Source organism: Accipiter gentilis, chromosome 7 (genome assembly GCF_929443795.1).
Source record: "Accipiter gentilis chromosome 7, bAccGen1.1, whole genome shotgun sequence".
Taxonomy (NCBI): domain Eukaryota; kingdom Metazoa; phylum Chordata; class Aves; order Accipitriformes; family Accipitridae; genus Astur; species Astur gentilis.
The window spans coordinates 1,867,214-1,890,028 of NC_064886.1; the positions used below are offsets into that span (position 1 = coordinate 1,867,214).

The following is a 22,815-nucleotide window of genomic DNA, read 5'->3' on the forward strand; positions in this document are numbered from 1 at the left end:
TTCAAGGACTAAACAGACACTGAAACAAACTTCAAAGAACCAGGATGGGAGACTAGAAAGTTACCCCCCTCAAAAAAAAAAACTGTTAACTGTTTCTTGCCTTTTCTGCAATGCATCCATCCATTCCTCCCTTCCTCTCCTGCTCTTGTTCCCCCAGAGGGAAGTCCTGTCTAGCTCTCAGTGCCAGGGGACGACACAGCACAAGAACCGGGACCACAGAAAAGAACAAGCTCAGCGTTACACCCTCATTAAGGAAGAGAGGAGCTGGAATCTTCCACTGTTTGTCAGAGCTGCCATTCACCTGAGGGACACGAGCGTCCCAACAGCAGCCTTCAAAACTGCTTCATCCCTCAGGCCATCCTGGGCTTATTCCCTCCCTTGGGCTGCGCTTGCCCGCTGGGTCCCTCTGTGCGCTGGCAGGGGAGGAAGGCTCGCCCAAATCCAGCTCTCTGAAGTGGTGCACAGGAACAAGATCTCAGCACATCTCACTTGTCTGCCCCCAAACACACACGCAGCAGAGCGATGAGAGAGGCCACAGGGGAAGGGAGAAGCGAGGCAGGCGTAACAGGGGATGGAAAGCCCAGCAAGGTTCTGTCACCTGGATATGGGCACAACGGTCACACTTGCATCCTCCTGACTTTGGAAAACAACAGCCCTCGAGTCTGTGCGACACAGTGCTCCTCCTGAGGCTACAAGAGGGGCAGGAGGAGTGGCAGCTGCATGAGGGGACCCTGCCACCTAAATGGGGAGGAAAAAAGCATGTCCCCTTCCCTCCCGGCACCAGCAGCCACGTCAGGAAGGCCAAGGCTCTTTAGGGAAGGGAGAGGATGCAACGCCATATGCCTGGATGAGGCAGTTTAGCATGGACTGCCTCCAGACAGATGCAGCTGGAGGGGTGGAGCTGAGCTCCATGCAACCCTACAACATTCCCACTAATGAGGCTTTAACTCGGCAGGCAGGAACACAGCCACCCGGCTGCTCACCAGCAGAGGCACGGAGATTTACACCGAAGGGCTCACTAGCTGTGGTTCTGCCCATTTGACTAAGGATAGACACAGCAACATGAAGGAACATGGCTGTGTAAGAGCGGCCCAAACGTCAACATTGGGCTGATGTAGCCATGCAGTAGAGTTTCAATGAGGACGCTCCACCCTGCGCACAAATTAAACCCAAAATTAAAGAATTGGTGGATCTCAGAATCTCAGTGACTTGCAAAATAAGGAGCACTCCAAAGCTAAGCTTTATCAAGCACTGAGGTAGCTAGCACTTGACTGAGTGTCCCATAACGAAGAGCACCTGACTATTTTCCATCACTGTCATTTTTAAAAGCTTCTGAACATTTTTACAGGGAACTTCAGAGAACTGGGATAAAAAGTTACTTCATCTCAAGCCCTCCTCAATCTGCTCCTCAAAACTTTCCAGAGGAAGGGGGAAGGAGCCTGCAGGTGCAAATTTAAACTTCAGTACTAGATAGGTCGATAACTCCCATGTATGTCTGCTGAGTTTATTCCTGAAGCTGTCAAGCTCTTCCCCTTCGCCTCTCAGGACAGCGAGGCAGCTGAACTGGCAGCTGTGGCAGGTGTGAGCCACGGGGAGGGGAGCACTTGATGGGTTTTGCAGGCCCTACAGCACAATTAGAGAAGTTGAGGAAAGGAACTGCCAGACGGATCGGAGCAATGGTCATTTAGTCTAGCATTTCCGACCCCAGCAGCAACTGGGACCAGATGCTTCAGAGGAAGGTGTGAAATCCTCTTAATGGGCAATTAAATAATCCCCCTTCAAGGAAGTTTTTTTCCGGCACATAGATGCACAGTAGCCAGTTTATGCCCAAAGAGTGAATTTACAGGTTCTGAACAATGTTTATCCTACCTAATAAGAATGAGGACATCCTCTGTTTCTAAGTATTTAACCTTATTTTAAAGGCTATTGCTGAGCTGGTACACTCCACAAATGCCAGCAAAGCACAGCTCTGACATGTTTGTTAAATTGGTTTAAAATTTGCTGCCTCTAATTTCACCAGCAGCTCACTTGCTCTTGCAGCATGAGGCAGAGTAGGGGGGAGAAGAAAAAAGAGCAAAGTGATCTTCTGCTGGATGGGGTGCCTGGATGAAAAGGGCAAGCACTGCTAAGCGTTTCTGAACAGCTGCTAAGCAAGGCAATGAGACAGTTCGTACCCCTCCACTGACAGGATGGAGATACGAGACTCCTCCAGGCTACAGAGGAGGGCATGTTTATGGGCTAGGAACTGGAGACCACAATACACGTTGCTCTTACTGTGTAGGATGACTTGCTGGTGATCTCCAAAAGCTTCTGCTTTGCTCTCCGCTCAGACTCGCGAGCCTCCTGAAGGTCTTGCTTTAGCTGATCAGCCTCCTTCGCCCTACAAAGAAAAATAGCAAACGGCAAATGTTAGACTGAAGTTGAGAGGAATGAGAAGATGGAGAAGCAATATTACAGTGTAGGTGTGGAATAGGTTGAGATTTGTCCTGCAACAAGCCCTAAACTAAGAAATCAGAACCATTGACATGTGGGACATTTTAATTAACACAAAAATCCAAGCCACAGAAGGGCAGCTCCGACACGGGCTCTGCATGAGCTTCAACGAGCAAGGCTAAGGGCTGGAGAAGCGTGCCAAGATGCCAGAACAGGGAGAACAACTTCGGAAGTTAAATTCAGACTTACAGGAGGAGAGGCAAGTAAGTATGACAAGTAAGTCTCTACTAATGATTATTTACTACATTAAAAAAGCAAAAAGTACCCAAGATGGCAAAGCTTTGCCTACTTGCAGGGCCCAACAATTCTAGAATTAGCGTCTACCCTTGAGGCTCAAGGACCCCCCACAAGGAGAAAGCCAAAGGAGGGAAGGACGCTTTCTCTGCCAGATTGAAATTTGAGTGGAGACTTCACAAGATAGAGACCAAGGCAAGAAGAGAAGGACAAGGGCAGCATTCGTCCAAGCAGAAGGGCTGACACCGAGCAAGCTCTCACATGGAAAGGAGTAATCAGTTGGAAGGAAACATGGATGATCTTTTATTTGCTCACTACCAAATGCACCACGGGACTTGGGCTCTGGTATCAAGAGGATGGAAACACCAGTTTTAACAAGAAGCAAGGACTCCAGAAGCTAGGGAGACCTCAAGGCTAACCTGAAACAGAGACCTCACAACTGGTAAGGAGAACTAAACAACTGAGAGGTAAATAGAGGAATAAAGAGAAAATAGAAAATGTGAATCTACCATCCAGAAGAAAAAAAAAACAAACCCAAGTGTTATGCAGTGGGTGTTTGCAAAAATCACCCAAAAGTAGAGCTGGCTCCCGCTGCTGCTGTCAGGGCGTGAGAGGCGTGGAAGGCAGAGTGCCAAGGACCACAGTACCTTCTCCCCCACTAGCTGACGGCCCCTTTCCCTGCTGCTTTCACCACAGAATCTCTCCCAAAGAAGGCTTCAGAGAAGGGTCTCCAGCTCCGATCCAGGGAAAGATCAGAGGTACCACTGCCCTGCCAGCACCTTTGCCCACTCAGGGACAGCCCAGCTGTGGCAAACAGTGAGATGGAGAGAGAGAAACCAGCTGAGCCTTGGGGTTGTTTGCTGTTGCACATGCATGGGAGGCCGAGGGCTCACTGCAAACCGTTGGATGGACTAAGTCAAGGCATGAGCCACTGTTTCAGCTAAGTCAGAAGGGGGTTGGGAAAGCAAAGCAGAGGCAGCTGCAAGGTTGTACCCTCTGACCTCCTCTCCGACTCCTCCGCCATTTTCAGTGCCAACATCTCTGCCTCTAGCACCTTCTGTTCCATCAGCCGCTTCTCCTCCTCCGTCCGGATGGCTGTGGCTTTGATTCGCTGCATCTCCTGTTCAGCCTCAGCTGCTTTCTGAGCCAGGAGCTTGGCCTCCTCCTCCGTGATCTGAGCCTTCTCAGCCAGCAAGTCTGCTGTCTCTTCAGACCTCATCTGAGAATTAAGGCACATTAAGCCATCAAGCACACTGTATGTCTCCCCGAATGTGCTTACAACCCCCGGGGCAGGGCCCCGAGCTGCTCGCTCCACACGGCCGCCATGGCTCATAGAGTCCCTCCCTTCCATCAGAGCCTGCAGCCAAGACCTGCATGTGCCCAGGCTCTGTCCCAAATCATCCTCCTTTGTTCTCCTGCCACAGCAGGCTAGCGGGATGAAATCAACTCCATCCAGCCTCCTGATCACCGTCCACCAGCAGCAGTTTGAGAATAGGACAGTCACAGCGTGCCTCCTAAAATGCTTCAGTAGTGGAAAGAGTGAGGAACAGCTGCAGTGCCTCGGGAAACAACCTCCCAGAGACCTACCAGAGCCTCGTTGGCCATCGTTGCCTCCTCCTTTAACTGCATCAATCTTCTCTCCAGCTCATCCCTTGTCCTCTCAGCTTCTTCTCTCATTTGCTTCTCTCGGGCCAGGCGCTGCCGTTCCATCTAGGAAAAAGAGAATCGGGAAAGCAAGGAGAAATAACACACATCAGAAAGGCTTTCCACAGGATGAGAAAGGGTCACTACATGGGGGTCAGAGCACAGGACTGCACTGGTGCCTCCTCTCTGCTTATTAACATGGGGAACTTCACTAAAAGGGGGTGACCTGATGCACCCTGCTCCTTTGAAAAGTGCCACTCCTGAGACAATCCCCTATCCTCTGATCAGGCTGTTACCCACAGCGCTGCCCCATAAGCTGCCTGCAGGCGATTACGTCCCCAGACAGTACCCTCCCACGCTGGCTCACAGGGTGGACTTAGACAAGCAGGGTCCCAAGAGCTCGAGCTACACCTGGAGTTTCTTACAGCAAGTTGAACAGACAGCAAGACTGAGCTTAAGGGCAGTCTGAGGGCATCTTCAAACTATCGGATATAGACACGCCGCAAGGCAGGACTTTGAAGGAGGTGGATAGCCACTACTTTTAATCAGACATCTGACCCAGGAAACTTCCCTTCCACTCATCTATAGGGGAGGTCACAAAGAGTGTGACCACTTCTAGCAATTCGTAGCTACAATAAACTGCTTCCAGCTCAGTCTGTAGGAAATAGCAATGCTTCTCCAGGAGGGGAAGATCCAAGCTATGCTGAGACAACCCACCAGAATCTGCCACCTCTTCCCAGAAGATGCTGAGAGTGTTGCGCAGACAGAGTGTGCCCAGCAACTGCCTCTCTGCTAGCTAAGCACCTAAAGGGAGCCATCAGGCTAATTAACACACGGAGTTTAAGCACTCCAGTACGACAAAGATGGGTGCATTATAAATATCCACACTGCAGCTAGGACTTGCAGCATTGCACAGGCCACCTGCTGGGTTTAATAAGGGAAATAAGTGCGACAAGACACATTTCTCTGCTCCTTGGACACCAACTGTGTTCTGAAAGCGGGACGCCCACTGCTCTAACGGCTCTGCTTCCTTCTATTAAAGGTTCTCCTCATTAATTATCATTACGATCTGCATCCCACTCAGGACTTCCATTAACAAGAATTCCCAATATAAAAAGACTATCTGGAACCAGTTAACAACTGTGGATCCTGTGGAGGGAGGAGAGAGCAGGTGAGACAGCGCGGTGGCTAGCTCGGGAGAGGTCAGCCAACCCAAGCAGAATCCTGACCTTTCCCGCAGAGCACAAGTGCTCTGGATTTGAGAGCTCATGCAAAGCAGTAAGTTTCTGCTCACCCTCAGTGCCCTCACCTCTCCCAGCAGCCCAACTAAGCGCAGGATCTCAGGTCTTGCTGGCGTTATTCAAATACATTAAAAACCTCACAAGATGGTAAAACCTGTCCCTGAAGCCACCAGCGCTTGGACACCACGCTGCTCCTTCCAAGGAAGACTTTTTGCTCCACTAATGCCAACTCCTCACTGACCGTGAGGAATGCCCGTGAGAAGCAAGAAGCCCCCCCTTCCCCAGAGGAGCTGGCCTGGTTACCCTCATGGTGATTCATGTCCTATCCTGTCCTGCTGCCCCACAAGCTACAGGAATGAGAACTGCTTCAGGAGTTGCCTGCAAGACAAGCCACTGCACATATCCAGGTCAGCTGAGAACCTCACCAGGTCAGTTGAGAACCTCAACACCAAGTCCAGCACCATGCAGGCACCTCTGTGGACATGCTCAAATCCATTAACTTAGCAGTCCCTTGAGCATAAGGCCCTCCTGGGTGCAAGCAACTGCTTTGGTTTCTTCTGCTGCTATCTAGCGGCTTTATTGCGAAAGGGACATTTATATTCTAAGCACCAGTACTCAGATTAGCTGTGCGGGTTGCAGTGAGTAGAAAAGGTCTACGAGCAGAAAACAATGATTCATACAATCCAATTTGCTGATATATGCTCATCGGCTACACGCTGCTGCCTCCAAAGAGCCGTTTTCGCCGCCTGGACTGACCTGCAGCAGATAAAGGAGGCCAGCACCGAATTAGCATGCAGGCTGCACACCCCAAAATGTCGTCGTGCATTCCATCACCATGTAATTAGAAAATGAGGCGAAGAACTACGGCAAAGCACAGCTCCCCCTCACAACCCCTGCTTTAATTACAAGCAACTACCCCAACATACTACATCTTTCCAGCTACGGAGCGCAGGCATAAACCGAGGCAGGGGAGATGCACACATACACTTGTAGGACACCCAGATCAGCTCTTCCCTCCTGTCCTCCCGGTTTTGTTCCCGAGTGTGGGGGCAGGACTCAGACTGCCATCAACCTACAGAGCCAAGCTGAGAATGACTGGCGAGCCGGGAGCAGGCTACTAAAAAGAGATGTTCAGCTGGACCTTCCCTCAAAGCTGCTCCATGTGCTTGATGTCATTCTGGAGACTGTTCCTTCCCAAGTTCATTTGCATTTCTGATTTTGGCTCACGGTCTAGTTATATGAGATATCTCTCACCTGCTTCCTGGCTTTCTCCTCCCTGGCCTGTGCCTTCATCTGCTGGACCTCCAACGAGTCTGCCTTTCTCCTCCTCATGAAGAGGTCATGGTTTCCAATACACAGCTGAAGAATCTATTCCAGTCAAGGGTGAAGAGTGGAGAGAAACAGCTGTACACATGATGACGATGAGGTAGTTTGTATTCTTGACACACAAAAACACTAGAACTGCTTTGGTTTGGTGCTTGTAAGCACTTCCACCCACTGATCTCAAACCCTATGAGCTCTCATACCCATATGAGGGGCAGGGAGCCAAGGCATAGCTAAATCCCACACCAAACACCAGCTCCTGGGCTATCAGGTCTTTGCAGAGACCAATTTTCTATTTTCTGTGCATGCAGCACAGCACGGTTCTGGCAAGCGTTAGGCCAAATAATGAAACAAAGACTTCTACAGCTCTGAGTGGTTCCCTGGTTCTCATTGCCCCCTTTCTTTACATTCAAGATGAACTTGTACCTTCTTCCAACTGCATGTTTAAAGAACTGAGATTTAAAAAAAAAAAAAAAAACAAACAAGAAAACCAGAAAACCCACTTTCCATCTTGGACAAACAGAAAGTTTATCAAAAACCTCCTTGGACATCTTCAGATACCTTTGCTGAAGGGTTTTGAGCACCAATGTGGTTTCCTCTGGCACTCAAGGAGCACAAGGAAGGTAGCAATACTACAGGAGAGTTAGCAAAGCAGTGGGTACACAGAAGAGCAAAAGCTCTTTTCAGCAATAAAAGCAGGTTTCTAAACTTGGATTCTTTTCTAAAGGACTGCTTCACATGCCCGTCTTCCATTTCACAAGTCACAGATGACTTCTTTGGAGTCAGAGGAGCTACAGCACTATGAAACTGATGAGTGCAGTGAATGAGACCTTTGTCAGGAAGCCCCACTTCCCTACGGCATGCGAAATACAGGACAGCCTATAACCAGAACAGCAAAGTTCCCCTCCCTCTCTTATAAGGATGGGAAAAATATTCCCCTCTGCCTTCTGCAGGTCTCTCATGTGACTTAACATGGTGCACAGCTACTACAGAATCTGGATCAAAACTCCTCCAGATACCAAATCCAGAACACTAGCTATAGCTGGTGTCTAACATGGATGAGGAACACAACAGCTCAGCACAGCCCCCTCCATCCTTGTACAAGGTGAGTGTCCTCAGAAGGGATCAGCCTAGGAAAAAAACAGGACTGCGACTCTGATAACGGTACATCCCAAAACAGGGAGATCTACACCACAGGGCAGAACGGAAAAGATCCGCAGGAGAAGAAGGGGGATCTGGAGCAAAGATGAGGGTGACAAGAAAGTTTTACTTACTAAGTGCTTCCACCATGCAGGTCAGCTGTAACCTGAGAGCTCAGAAAGGGAGCACAAAAACAGGAGAGTGGGGAGAGGTTCTGTGAAGGAGCTTGACTTGAGCTTCCCCCTTCTCTTCTAGAGGCTATGACTGAGTAGTAACTGCTATACCAAATCACATCTACAGTCCAGCCAGACCAGCACACTCTGTCCAGCTGCTCAAAGGAAAAGCCCCAGAAGAAACTACTGCTGCAGGCAATAAAAATTACTCTGTCTGTAGACTTACCAGCTTATTCACACGCAGCTTTGATGAATTGAATTTAAAAACATCAATCTTTTTGTCCAATGGCTTAATCGTAAACTGAAAAGGAAAAAATAAAGAGGGAGAGAGTTATCAGAGAGCGGTGCATTTAATAAAAACACAGCTATAAAAGTCTTACTGAAAGCTTTGGTTCAGAGGAGGTCAGCAGTGTCAGACAAACAAGGCCGAGAGCTGTCCCCGTGGCTTTTAGCCAAGCAAGAGAACTAGTATCAAAAGCAACCAAGGAGACAACTGTTCCTCCGGTCAGAAAAAAAGCGAGTGCCACACAGAAGCAGTAAGAGTGCTGTCCACCTACAGACTGCAATGCCCGACAGCCAGTGTCCTCTGCAGAGCACCTTGCAGAGACAGCTCAGCACCTCCGGAGGAAAGGCAAGATGCTGCTCTCCTGGCAGCTGTAGAGAACAGAGAAGGTACAGCAGAAACTCGTGACACTTCTGAACAGAGGAAGAACCAGCCCAGCTGCCCAATGAATGGGCAAGAGGGTTGCATTAGGAACACAGCAACAGGAGCTGCTGTCCTTCCCACCGACACCGCCACTTGCAAGGGCTCCCCAAAAGGATTTTCCACGCATTTTGTTCTCCAGAAGCCAGCCACGTCACAAGACTGCTCCGCAATTCAAAATACCATTCCCTCGCTCTTACTTGTATTTACACACCCTGTGCCAACCAAACAGCTGTAACCATGGCCTGGGTTTACCCTCTCCAAAGAGCATTCCCACAGCAGGTCTCTCAAGAGGATATAGGTGGCATCGCCAGACTCGAGAGTTTCAGTAATACAGCCCCTGGATAGACAGACGACTCCGAGCTAACAAAAGGATACTTGAAGAGATGGAGTGCTCCGCAACACCGCATTTTTTAGAAGGCATGCATCTATTTCATCACTCCCCCACATGTTACAGAAATAACCAGCTGAAGAGATAGCACTCGAGCAGGCAGTCTGTGTCCATTAAAGTAGGTCTATTTGTCAATACCTTGTACTGCCAGAAAAGGGCTCAGCAGAACTCGCCCTGGCAGTGTTTTGCTTTGTCAGTTTAAGAGCCAATCTTTTAAGACTTTCACACAGGCAGACATGCGTGAACGTCCCTGGACTCAGGCTCCGGCAGAACCCACACCAGTCATTGAGAGCAACAGCGCAAATATGCCAGGAGAGGAATTTCAGTTCCACATAAACAGTCAATCTTCGTTACGATGGATTAAACCTCTCTGTTGTGTTGACATAGCTGTCATACCCAGCCATTAAGTAAGCCTGTTTACTATCACGTCAGGTCTACCTGTGGTCATCATCTTACGCAGATGACTGACCTGGTGGAAGGTGGCAGTCCTTTCCCCCACAAGAGAAAGCTCTATTACAGTCTTTTGTCAAGGCCTGGTTATGGACGCTTCAAGCCCCAGATTTCTGAAGGAATGCCTGAGCAGACAGCTTCCACTGCACTCGTCTGTCACGGGCAGGAAAGCCTTTGAAAGTCACCAAGTGCTGGGCTGTTTTGCAGAGTTGTGAAGCTCTTTATATTTAAGGAATAAAACAAGTGAAGAGAATTCCAGCACGGCTGGAATTACTACTTATAAAACTTCACAAGACATGCAATAAATGCAGCTGATGAGAAACCTTTAGCTTTCACCCTGATCAATATCATGTTTAGATTAGAAAACAATTTTTAATTAAGAAGTTAATTTTCTTCCCTACCATGACGGCAGCTGGTTTCTTTGAGCAGCTCTCTTAGATTGAAAATTCAGCCAATCAGTTTTCCCTCCACAGCCAATTTCATTGCTGTTCTCAACTAGGTTTGGTGGCCAACAATTCAGAAGATTCATATTTACACTCTGGATTTAATAAATATCTATCCAATAGCGGGCTTAAATTACTCAACTTCCTAAAAAGATTCCAGCTGTTATGCCAAGACCAGCAGTCTGAAAACTGAAGATGATGTAATGACATGGCAAGAGGCAAGAGCTCTTCTCACCAGGAATACATCTCACTACATTTCATAATACAGTATATATACACAGTAACATACAGCAAAGCAGATGTCAACTTCTGAACTCTGATATTTGGGCTAAGCACATCAACAGCAATTTTGGTCTTTTTTGAAAAAATTACATAAGAGGGTTTGAATGTACTCTAAAACCAAACAGGAGAATAGCTCCCAGTTGACCTCTTGTACGCCCACTCCTGGAAAGTTTCAGAAAGGCTTGGAATTAAGGTTTCAATTAGAGAAGCTGAGCTGCCCTTAGCTAAGCTGGTGATAGCAAGCACAGCAGACAGAGAAGCCAAGAGAAAGAATTTTTAAATCGCAAATGTGTTCTTACTGCTCTCGGGGAAGAAGAGGGGAGACGTATCCATACCTCTTTATCGCTGTACGAGATATTCCGGATCTCGTTCCACGGGAAGGAGATTTTAGGGGTCAACCTGTTGTCTGGGTCATAAATATGAAGACCCAAGGCGTCAACTCCAAGGAGCAGTTCAGTGCCCTTTTTATTCTACAGGAGGAAAGAAAAGAGCAGAAAACCCTTTTATTCCACTCGGAGGGTCTGACGTGAACCATTGTTAGCTTCATCAACCAGCCCTGAGCAGCGACCCACCAGCACCGCATATTAAAAGAGCTTCTGCGTCCCCTGCAGCTAGCAGCAAAGCACACTGCAGCAGGGACTCTCAACAACACGCTGCAGCCATCTCCCGGGTCTGCTGGCTCTCCAAGGCTCCACTCATCCAATCTCACAGCAACACAAAAGATGAAGACTAACACAAGAGCTATGCCGGCAAGAAAACATGATCCACAACCTGCACTCACCCTAATCGCAAAATAGTTCACTCCGTACATCTCCAAGTCCTGAGCTATCTTCAAATACTCCATTTCAGCTTCATCTCTGTCAGACAAAAAAAGGCCAGTATTACGATGTTTGGTAGGATCAGAGAGAGGGAGATGGCTGCTCTTTCTGATCCTAAGCACACACAAGGCTTTAAAGCCTAGACTGTCTCTATCACACAGGTCAAGCCCGTCTTTGCTGGCAGGATCAATAAAGTCCAACAGCAAATCCCACTCTGCAGCTTGCCAGCATCTTAATGGCCGCTGACGCCTGCCTAGCGAGATGCAGCACTTCAAGTCTTGCTTTGTCCATCTCCCGATCCCTTAAGCATAAATAGGAAATCCCTGGCTGGGAGGCCCCTGTTTCAGATCCATCTGACTTCAGGCTTATCCCCCACAAGGAGCATTTTACCACTCAAGGCAGCGATACACCTCATCGGTCTGAATCCCCATTTCTTTTCCTGGCCCAAAAAGCACCCTGACCCCCTAGGCAGGCAGGATTGCCTGCCTCCCTGCCCCTCTGCAGGTGGTCCCCTACTGAGCATCAGCCCTAAATTCTCTCAAGGACCCTGTCAGTGACCAGGGGACAGCAGGGCACATACAGAGCAACCAAAGCCCTTTGCCCTTCACAAGTCTGCTACAGAGGCGTGCTGGGATTAACCCTGCTGTCAGCAGAGCTCATCCATCACCTGCCCAAGCTCCCCAAACCCTGGCGACTCTTCAGGTGAGGGGACTGACCCTGACCCACCACTGCAGCACACACTCACCTCGCTCTGCCTCGGTGCTCTGCATACCAGGCTGTTATCCTTTCCTCCCACATCTCTGGAGTCATCTGGTACAGGTTTATTACCTGAGATACACAGGGAGACAGAGACCAGGTCACACTGCCGCTCTCGTCACAGTCTCCTCAGCCAGCAAACAAGCCAGAAACACCCCAGCCCCGAGCAACCCCTGCCCAGCCCCACGTCTGACCTCAAGGCAAGCCACTCTCAGCAGGGCACGCTCAGCCCTGCGCCCTGTGATCGCCCAGCGCTCGCCCAACCCTCCCAAGCACGCAGCACGGGCAAACCGTCCCTAGGCCATCGCAAGGAGATGCAGGCAGGATGAAACCGAGAAAAGAATGAAAACATTTGCTTCTGGGTTTTATTAAAATATGTCAGAAAGAGTTTGAATTCTCCTCTCTCAATACATCTTTTTGGATTGTTTGCCTCGGTAAGGAAGCCCGAGCGAAGCAGTATGCACCCCGCAGGCAGTCCCACGGAGACCTTCTCTGCAAAGGGCTCTGTTAAACAAAACACCACCGAGCCTGGAAACCTACTCCTCCCACTTTGCCGAGTTCCTTACCCGCTTTGGAAGCAACTCCTCCTGCGCCAGGAAGCCTCGCTTGTGGACATTGGGATCGTAATCGCCGTACTGGAAAGAAGCACAGACATCGTGCCCGCCCCACGTTAACAACACAGGCAAGTAAAACTCTTCACCCTTACACATCCACCCCTTGGGGAGAGAGCAAATGCAGGCTGCTTACACCCTTCACGTAACAACCTGTTAGAGCAGAGAACGTATGCTGCTAGGTAAATTTAATAACCATGTTTTCTTTGTCATTTGATTGCTAATAGAAACTAACACTCTCCTTCTACTCGTACAGCAGAGGTAGAAGCAGAACAAAACTTCCCACCATCTGTTGACATCCACCAGTTGGACTAGATGATCATTGTAGGTCCCTTCCAACTGAACAGTTCTATTCTACTCCAATTACCATGCCCAGAAGACTTTTTCTCCGATGCAAGGACTCACTCTATAGTCGAGAGGTCCTTGCCCTCCCACCAGTAGTGGGACAGGGAGTTAAGATATGGCAAAGACCTGTCCCCAAAGACTGATCGATACCAGTAATTCAGGTGAGGCAGACAGCGGTTTCTCTGTCACTGCTCACCACCCTGATGAACAAATATTAAAAAAAAAACATGACAGGAGTTTGATAGACTCCTCTCAGGCAGGTGTCGGCTTTTCTGCCAGAGGGTCTGGTGCTCAGCTGGGTCATGGAATCCAATTCAGATTTGTTAAATGCATCCAGTAATTACCAGTATTTGTTTAGATTTACATCTTTTTGAGCAGCATATAAAGTGACTGAGAAATACAACTGCTTATTAACAGATTGAAAAGCTGAGTGTCCCTGCAGTGCATGTGAAAATGAATTTACCTCCTGTACAGCCTAAGAGGGCAGGAAACCGCCAGAAAATGGCACCTCAAATAACCTAGCAAGTTGAAGAGAAGAGGACGATGGATGTGAGGCACGTACACGAAATGCTGCCATTTTAATTCACCTGGCAAACAGGACTTCTGCAGTGACATTACCCGATTACACAAGACACGGCAACGTTTGCTCGAGTCACTCATTTTGCAAGGGAGACAGCCCTTCCCTCCCTGCTTTTCTGAAGAACCTCAGCTCAGGAAGTACAAAATGGTGACAATTTTTAAAAACGAGACACACACGACGGTCATGCAATAAGTCAGGAAGCTTTCTGTATCAGCCTCCTTTTAATGCCAGAACCATCACGTTGTATGCTAAAACCAGAGCTCAGCATCAAAAGTCTACACATACATCCTCTCCGCAGCCCAGCGAGCAACGTTTCATAAACGACAAGCGGGGATTAAAGATGCAAATATTGATTTGGAGCCAATGCAGATGCGAAGGAAGCATGCAACAATCAACACTGACTCAGACTTCAATTAATATAACAAAACTGCCAGGGATTTCATTCGGGAGGGTGCTGAGCAGCAGCAACTGTCTGTCTTCCAAGGTCTACAGATGCTTGGAGCTCCTCAGAAAGCAGCACATTCCAGGTACACATCCCTTGAACCCACATCAAAAGGGAACAGCAATAAAAACGTGGCACTGGCAAAGGAAACAACTCCAATAACCTTGGAGAGGCAGAAAATAAGTCATTTTTAGGTGATGAAAATAATAGCAAATAGGATTAATGCGATTATTTTCTCTTGTGATCTACCGTGGAGATCCAAGACTAAGTATGGATTATGTGATTTTCATGTGGTGAAAAATATTGCCATGTCCCAAAGGAATATTTGTACTGAGAGGGAGTCTGGATGAGAACATTAATTATTCACAAGTAAAAAATCAACAAATGGCTTAAGTATTGCAGTATATGTTGGCTCAAATGATTTGGCAAACATACTTTTAAAGACCTTTTCAATTAAATCATTACTTCAAAACTGCCATGGAATTTCAGCTCCTGTTAATTGAACTATATCATTAATATTCATGGTTACACATGGAAGTTGCCTTTACCTCATTCATACACCTGGATGACGTTGTCCTGGATAAACACAGGCATGTTCAGCTTCAAACTATTAACACCAACTATTGTTTGTTTTGGGGAAAAAATAAATAAGTAAATAAAAGAACCCGTTGCTAGTGCTGCAAGATTTGCTGTGCCGAGAGGGCTGCAGCACAGCAGCGGTCTGCATTTAAGGGACAAGAAATGGAAGAACCTCCTGGACGTTACTATTTTCTGCCAGGACACACTTTTCAGTAGATTCCACGTCTCTCCCGGCTATTTAAAACCTGAACCGCCTCCAACATCTGAAAGCAGTGTGGGTGGTTTGAATGCAGGGCTAGAGGGGAAAACACATAGTAATTCCCCAAATGAACACAATGATATAGAAATAAATAAGCTTTTGTTTTTATGACCCACACGGTTACTTTGTTATTGCAGGTAGGTGCGCAACAACAGTACAAACCAACCTGGCTGTCAATCAAATGGCTATATCAGATGCAAACACACCGCTATGTCAGGCTATTATGCCCCTAATCATGCAAATCAGCACGTTATTAGCGAAATTACTGTGCTCAGTGGCCGCTTTCTTGTCCAGAAAGGACATCATTATCCTATTTAACTGGAAGGAGATGACCTGCAACATCTTTCTTCCCAGCTCCGTACTGAAGACGTGCTTTCAGCTTTCTCCTTTGCTGAAGAAAAAGCAGAAGGGGAAACCCTGCCTGGAGGAGCAGCAAGGAAAAGCGATGTCTGATGCAGACACGAAAGCACATTAGCAAAGATCACAAAAGGCATCCCTCTTCCACCTTCTCACAATCTCTGTGCAGAATCAAGACGTGCAAGGTTAGGAGAACTGCTCTGACTCTGGCTGACCTCCTCCAGACGACCGAGTGTCGAGCACGTCAAGTGTGCTACTGAGCGCAAGGTCAGCAGCTGAGCTGCAAGAAGAGAGAGGGGAGGGCACAACAGTCCTGTACCAAATTACAGCCTGTTCCTGATCGCACGAGCAGAAGCTGTCACGGCCAAGAGTTAATAGCGCTCAATATTTACCCAATGGTTTATTCATTTTGGCAACAGGAAAAGTCATCCCCTATGTATCCTCAGCTCAGCAGGTCAATGGAGAAAAAGCCAAGTAAGTGTTTACTCATGCACTCTTATTAGAGTGATGAATGTTTCACACAAATAGAAACATTTCTAAAACCAACTTGTCTTTCCCTGGCTGATGAGTCTCTCAAACAAAATACGGTTTCATCAATATTCTGACTAGGAGGACAAAACATCTTTTTCTAGTAAATTCAAACATTCATCATCAAAGAACACCGCTGCACGTCACCCAGGGCTGCATTCAGACAAACCAGGCGTGGACTAAAGGGTTATGAGAAAGATTATACATCAACCCAGAAAAAGACATGGTGAAACACCGAGGGCTGGCCTCTGTTTCCAACCAGCCTGGATCAGGCCCTCTCTTCAGGCAAGAGAGCCAAAGCCCCCCTCCTGCAGTGTCAGCTAAGAGCTACCCTGCCTCTTCTAAACTGCTCGACAGTCGTGCTCCTCAAGGACAGGCAGACGGGCCAGACCCAGGGCATGGCCACCTGCCTGCGAGCCAAAATGCATCCCTGAATTGCATCCAGAGAGTCAGAACCGACCACGAGGTTACAGCAATAACGTAGCTGGGCTGCGATCAGACTCCAGTCACTCCTTCTCCAAAGACATTATCTTTACGTAAACCGGCGATTAGCTAGAAGACTTGTTAATTGAGCAGCAGTACATGTTGTGCATACGCAGGGATAAATTACTTTCCCTCCTGCAAGAACGTCCCCACTTCTGAATCTTGGGCTGCTCCCTCTATCCCAGGAGCCCTCTGCTGTGGGCTGCTGCAAGCTGTCCAAGGCTGCATGCTCCAGCCTGGAAAACAGCGTTCTCTTAAATAAATGCTCAGCAAAACACACTGACTCCGGGTCCAGAGCAGAATTCAACTGAGGAACGAGGAGAACTCAGTAACCCTTGACTTCTTCCTCTGTCTAGTGAGGCCAAACACCCAAGATCAAAACTAAGATAAAGGGAGAAGCCAGGAAGAGCCCTTTAACACTGCAATAACATTTATGTGGCAAGCTGTAGCACTCAAAATAAAGCAGTTATCATGATGACAAGTATTCTGGGGGAGCAGGGGAGCTGCGAGTTCCATGGCTGGTTTGCCTCTGGCTACAATGGCAAGAGCAGGGAGGAGATCCAAAAAAGCACGGGCTCAGGGAATTCACCTGCTCCAGTAGTAAGCCACACTTGAGCAAGCACTGCAGCTCATAAGCTGAGCGCTTGCTAAAGAATCCTGGAAAGAGAAAGCAAAAATCTGTCCAATGCCTGAAGGTAGCCAGGAACCAGCCACACTGAGAAGGCAGTAGCGCTCGTATAGTCCCCTCACTTCCCAAGTTTTAATAACTTTCCCTGTGTCCTGGTTTCAGCTGGGATAGAGTTAACTGCCTTCCTAGTAGCTGGTACAGTGCTATGTTTTGAGTTCAGTATGCGAAGAATGTTGATAACACTGATGTTTTCAGTTGTTGCTCAGTAGTGTTTAGACTACAGTCAAGGATTTTTCAGCTTCTCATGCCCAGCCAGGGCACAAGAAGTTGGCACAGGACACAGCCAGGGCACCTGACCCAAACTGGCCAATGGTGTATTCCATACCATGGGATGTCCCATCTAGTTTAGGAACTGGGAATGGGGGCAGGGAATCGCCGCTTGGGGACTGGCGGGGTGTCAGTCAGCGGGTGGTGAGCAATTGCCCTGCGCATCATTTGTACATTCCAATCCTTTTATTACTACTGTTGTCATTTTATTAGTGTTATCATTATCATTATTAGTTTCTTCTTTTCTGTTCTATTAAACCATTCTTATCTCAACCCAGGAGTTTTACTTTTTTTCCCCCCGATTTTCTCCCCCATCCCACTGGATGGGGGGAGCGAGTGAGCAGCTGTGTGGTGCTTAGTTGCTGGCTGGGGTTAAACCACGACACCCTGCCTTCCCCTTCCTCAGAAAGCGGGTACATCGCAAAGCACCTCACTTCCCAGGAGCGACGCTAACCCATCGCCAACGTCAGCAGGCCCCTGGAGAATCCCTCTGTGCCTACCTTGGCTTGGACAGCATAAGAGGCCAGCAGGACAGAAGCTTCGGGAGGACAGTAGATCTTCTCATCCAGAATCTGCTTCTTCACCTGCACGTAGCGGTAAAGGACACATAACACACATTTAGCGGAGCAGTGCAAAACACGACTGTCACAGCAGATGGTTGCAGTTTGTTTTAACTTGAGCTGTCAACCACATAGTTAACAATTTTCCTAACACTAATTACAATTCAGGCCCAGGAAGTCTCTGGTGGCTCAGAAGGGAAGGGCTCAGGCTTTCATGGGCCACCTTTTTCACACAGGTTTGTGAGAAGAGCTAAATTTATACACGGAAAATGACAGAACCTATATACTATTGCTAAAGGCAAGGGGGGGGAAAGTCTTGCATGTAAACACAGAGATAAAACCTCTTAAGGCATAAGCTATGGATTGATGCAACATCTATACACACCACTGAACTAAAAAAAGAAGCTTGCAGCCAAGTTTCTGAGCACACAAAGGTTTTGCTCTGGGATATTCAGGCCTCATAATGAGTCAGTGCTCACCTGTGCTCGAGGCTAATTCCCTCCAATCCCACCAGCAACAAGGAGAGCTGCTCCATGGCAGTGCTTTTAGCAGCAGGCACAAGCCCTGCGCACACTCCCAGGAGAGCCAACGTGCAGTTCCCAAAAGCCACAGCTTTACATTTCCTGGCTTCTGTGCATTAAAAAATTAAACCTGTCATGTTCGATATTTTTTGGTTTTGCACACTTAATTTTCCTGAATAAAGATAGAAAAAACCCCATACTATTTCCTGGGAGACTTAAATGGATTGTCACAGAGATGCAGTAACATCAATTTAAATTTATAACGTGCTTTGAGTCCTCAAAGTTGGTTACAACATAATCATAGAAGATATTCTCCTGCATTAAGATAAAAACAGGAGAGTTTGCAAGCTTACGTGGGCTCCCGTTTCCCATGTGTGTTACAGGAGCCCAGGCTCCTCTCATCATCAGAAATCCTGGTAGAAAAGTCAAAGTCTGCATTTATAAAATGCAGCTTTAACTGCTTTTCCTCTCTGATTTTCCTTTTCAAAGATGCCAACAGCATTTTTCCTCATCAAGGATAAAGTCCATGGCAAATCAGACATTTAAAAACAGCCCTATGGAGGCACTAGTGCACGAGATAGACCCTGGAAATTAACAGCAATACTTTGCATTTAGAATTCCTTTAGCTGTGAAGAACAAAGATGAACTTTGGAAGACTGCAGAGTACCAAGAAGCTGGTGAGCTCATTTTGATATCCATTTGAAAGGGCAGGGCACGCTGAAGTCTACACTGGTATGTCCAAGAGCATCCAAATGCAGGTTGCCTCTACTTTGGTGTAACAAACATAAAATAAGTTATAAAAATAAAAAAAGATACTTATTTTAGAAACTTCAAATTAACAGCCACAGAGCAGCTGAAACATCCCAATAAGAACCTACGGGTCTGACTAGGACTAGTCTACTCCCTGTAACCGTAGTTGACACAACCGTTTATAGGAAATTGTTTCAGAAAATTGATCTTGTCTGAAAGAGAGCTCCTGTGACAGAAGCTCTTTGTTACCAGCCATGCAGCACTGCTACAGCAACAGCAGCTGAGCTAATTTCTCAGGACACGAAGTTTTGTAGCGTACTTTAAATACAGAAGAAAAAAGCCTGAAGATGCAGTCACCACAGTTTCCAAATGCTTAACGTAAGGGCAAGAGTTACTGGGGCAGGGGGGGACCGTTAGGATTCCCCCTCTCCTCTGCTTCTGCCATCAGTCTCTGACGGAGCTGTACTTCTGGGATTTTCTTCTGCTCCAGTTATTTGAAGGCTGTTTTGCAAAGAGGTGAACCTTGCTGTACAGCCTGAACATGAAACAGGTTGGCTGCATTCCGTTCTCGAGGATCAAATTCCCCTGCCTCACATAACAATGCTATCATGTAAAAGGCAATTGCTGTCCCTCAGCACAATTGATATCCACACCCTGCAGAGAGGTGGACTCCAAGGCTGTGCGTGTCATTCAAGCCAACATCTGACAGATTCATTTCCCCTAGCCACCACACACTAGTATTACAAATCACCTAATCATTCCTGACAGCCAGTTTACGAGGTCCGCAAGTCTGGGCATCTGTGCCTGCTTCATCCAGACAAACCATCTTTGACCTATTTCAAGAAGTTCTTGTTGTTGAAGACAACTCCCTTCAGAAAGGTGTGAACATAACGATGAGGATCCACACTCTGCTGACCAACTTTCTGACCTTGGAACCTTCTCGCACTTCTACTCATCCTGGTTCCTTCTCCCTTGGGTTGGAAAACAGTGTACTGACATGGCTCCTACCTGCAGGAAGAACAAGTGCTGTGTGATTTCCTGGACCAGTTCCTCCTCTGCGTTCTCAGGATAAAATTTGGCCAGGAAGTGGAAGGTGACAGGCTCCTCTGTCGGAACATCGTGATCCAGAACCTGTAGGATACAAGAGCCATTCAGCTACTCTTTCAGCTTCTTCAGCACTCCTTCTCTTGGAGCCAAGACATAGCTCCCTACTGTTCAGATCAGCACATCTTTTGTCAAGCACTTTAGACATCTAGAACAGACAAACCAACCTAAGTAGTTCAGAAACCATAGTTAAAAAAAGAAACTAAGTTTATTTTTTTGTCTAACTAAACATAGTTAAGAAAGCAAACATTTCTGACACTCCTAACAGTGCAAGAAAACAAACAAGGCAGAAACAAACGGCATGCGAAATGAGACAGCAAAGGTTGATCCTGATCTGCTGCGCACACATTGCCTCTACCGAACCTCGCAGAGCGATGCTGTATCCTGCTACGCCACCATACGACTTTCTCGACTTTCTCGTTGTTTCCCTGCACTGCCTCCTCTTGTATTTCAGTGTTGTTCCTCGCTACCTTTCTATTGTGCTGGCACAGTCCGGTTCAGATTCACGTTAGTTTAAAACCTTGGCATGACAAGCGAGACACCCAGACCTCCCTCACAGTCTGGATTACCGTCTGGTTTTAGTGTAACATCCTTTGGATGCAAACAGAACCACATCTATCACTTCTCTAACCCACCCCTCAGCAACCTTGAGGCTTGCATATTTGGGAAGGTTTCCTCCCTTATCTCTATCTCCTTTTCACTCCTCTGGTTTACCTCCTCCCTAGCTCTTTGTACATCTCCAACAACAAAAAAAGCCAAGATGCAACTTCACTTTTCTGCTAAAGGTTTTGTCATTCACGGGCATAGGAAGAGAGACTTTTATGTTTCATTTGCATTATAGTCCCCCTGAAGTCCAGCATCTCAGCATGGCTGTCTCCAAAATGCCTCAAGGGCATTCAGTGTGCATGGTCTGAGGCTTCACAGCTCAGAAGGAGCTGGGGTGGGGTATCTCTGCCAGCTCTTCCCTGTTTGACTACAAATGCCACGGGGATGAGATTTAAATACACTTCACGCAGTTCACTTTGATATCACACATAACACAACCTCGGGTAATCAAAGAAAGGAAAAAAGTACATTCGCCTTTGTCATCCCACACGACCTCTCAAGGGAAATTTGGTTCCAACCTTCTTGTCCATTTTGAGCCAAGCCACCGTATCCTTGATAGTGTATTGAAGCCCGAAGAACCAGGTTTCTCGGAGTCCTAGTGTCCTGCATACTAGATCAAACAGGTCCTTCCCTTTCCACTTCACCTGTAGGAAAGCAAACAGGAAGCAGAGTTATAAAGATGGATTTCAGAACTTCGTCTCCATTCAGCCAAATCGATTCTTTATTCACCTCACAATGCCTTTGAGATTGTGGAGAAGGCATCTGGTACAGATAAGGAAACATCCTAACGAAGCATACTTTATATCCTTCCATCTGATCTCATCTGCCAATCACCAACTCCTCCCTCACTAGGAAACCCAGATGTGATTTTTTTTCCACCCCCGCAAACAAGACTGTAGTAAATAAAGCCCCCCGTTTCTTCCTCTGGCACCCCACCGACATTCAACAGAGGACCTGAAGGGTCCGTTGAGGTTCCTTTTGAGCCATGCACTGCTACAAGCAGCCTGTTTCCAGCAAGAAATGAAAATCACTCTTAACTTCCCCTTAGTGGCTTTAATGTCTCTACCTATAGCCCCAGGAAGCCCTGCACAAACTCCAGCATCAGCAACAGGGTTTCACAGACAGGGGCGCAACGCGCTCCTGAAAATCAGCAGTGAAACGATCTGTGTACAAAGTGCGCTCATCCAGAGCTACTGACCCTGCACAGGTAAAAGGGAAAAAGAGCTCAGAAAAAAAAAATTATTACAGAAGTCAGCGGTTCACTTGGAGCATGTTTTGATAGAGTCAAACTGTGTTTTCTGCTGAAAACGTTGATGACAAAAGCAGCTCAGAAGCAGAGAAAATTGGTCCTGCTCAAAGACCGTGTCCTTCGAGCAATCTTGCAGCTGCATCTATGTTGTTACTGAAGTTTGCTCATAAAAACAGAAGGCGTTGGGAGGCAGAAAGGTGAAGAGGGACATAAAACAGATGAATCTAATATGCCAAAGCCACTTCGGTCTTCCATCTGCACGGTGGAAACAATTGCTGGACCGAGACATATGGCCATTACTCTAAAGCCCTAGGGCAAAAGGATCTCGGCACATTCTCTTGTCACTACAACTCAATCTTGGTACCACCTGGACAGCATCAATATTAATGCTCAGGCACGGCAGGGACTGCTGGTGCGGGTGACGCGCCGCTCCTGCTGTCACCCACTGCCGCCTTGTGGGCAAAGCCATCGAGGACAAGCGTATTGCCATTCTGTTGGCTTTGATTAAATGAGTATATCGCTATTTTCTCCCCCTCCCAGGGCACACAAACACACATATGCTGACATTCCCAGAATAGAATAAAGCCGACACTACCCTCCAAAAACCTACACCCCCGGACGGTTCACAACAGCCTCTCCGCAATTCATATCAAGCGCCGTCAACACCTCGAGGTCAAAAACACCAGGAGGAGCAAGTTTTGCAGTGTTGTAATTATAAAACCTTAATTTCACACATTTAGCTAGCCTCCAGTCCCCATGATGAGCTCCAGCTCAGCACAGGATGGCTCAGACTGC

The 22,815-nt window shown here is 47.5% G+C and overlaps 1 protein-coding gene across 6 annotated transcripts in view; it reads right to left on the bottom strand.

The window, feature by feature from the left end:
- Positions 1–22,815, bottom strand: part of NF2 (NF2, moesin-ezrin-radixin like (MERLIN) tumor suppressor) — a 50,357-nt gene that overhangs the window by 17,360 nt on the left and 10,182 nt on the right. For 5 of the 6 annotated variants that reach the window (XM_049805658.1, XM_049805656.1, XM_049805655.1 and 2 more), the window contains exons 2-13: positions 21,290–21,415; positions 20,070–20,192; positions 17,731–17,814; positions 12,658–12,726; positions 12,081–12,163; positions 11,299–11,374; positions 10,853–10,987; positions 8,475–8,549; positions 6,867–6,980; positions 4,315–4,437; positions 3,729–3,946; positions 2,275–2,380 (exon numbers count right to left, since the gene is read on the bottom strand). In XM_049805658.1, coding sequence (XP_049661615.1) covers positions 2,275–2,380; positions 3,729–3,946; positions 4,315–4,437; positions 6,867–6,980; positions 8,475–8,549; positions 10,853–10,987; positions 11,299–11,374; positions 12,081–12,163; positions 12,658–12,726; positions 17,731–17,814; positions 20,070–20,192; positions 21,290–21,415 — 1,332 coding nt within the window. The remainder of the gene's footprint in view (positions 1–2,274; positions 2,381–3,728; positions 3,947–4,314; positions 4,438–6,866; positions 6,981–8,474; positions 8,550–10,852; positions 10,988–11,298; positions 11,375–12,080; positions 12,164–12,657; positions 12,727–17,730; positions 17,815–20,069; positions 20,193–21,289; positions 21,416–22,815) is intronic. The other variant, XM_049805659.1, reaches the window with a different exon arrangement.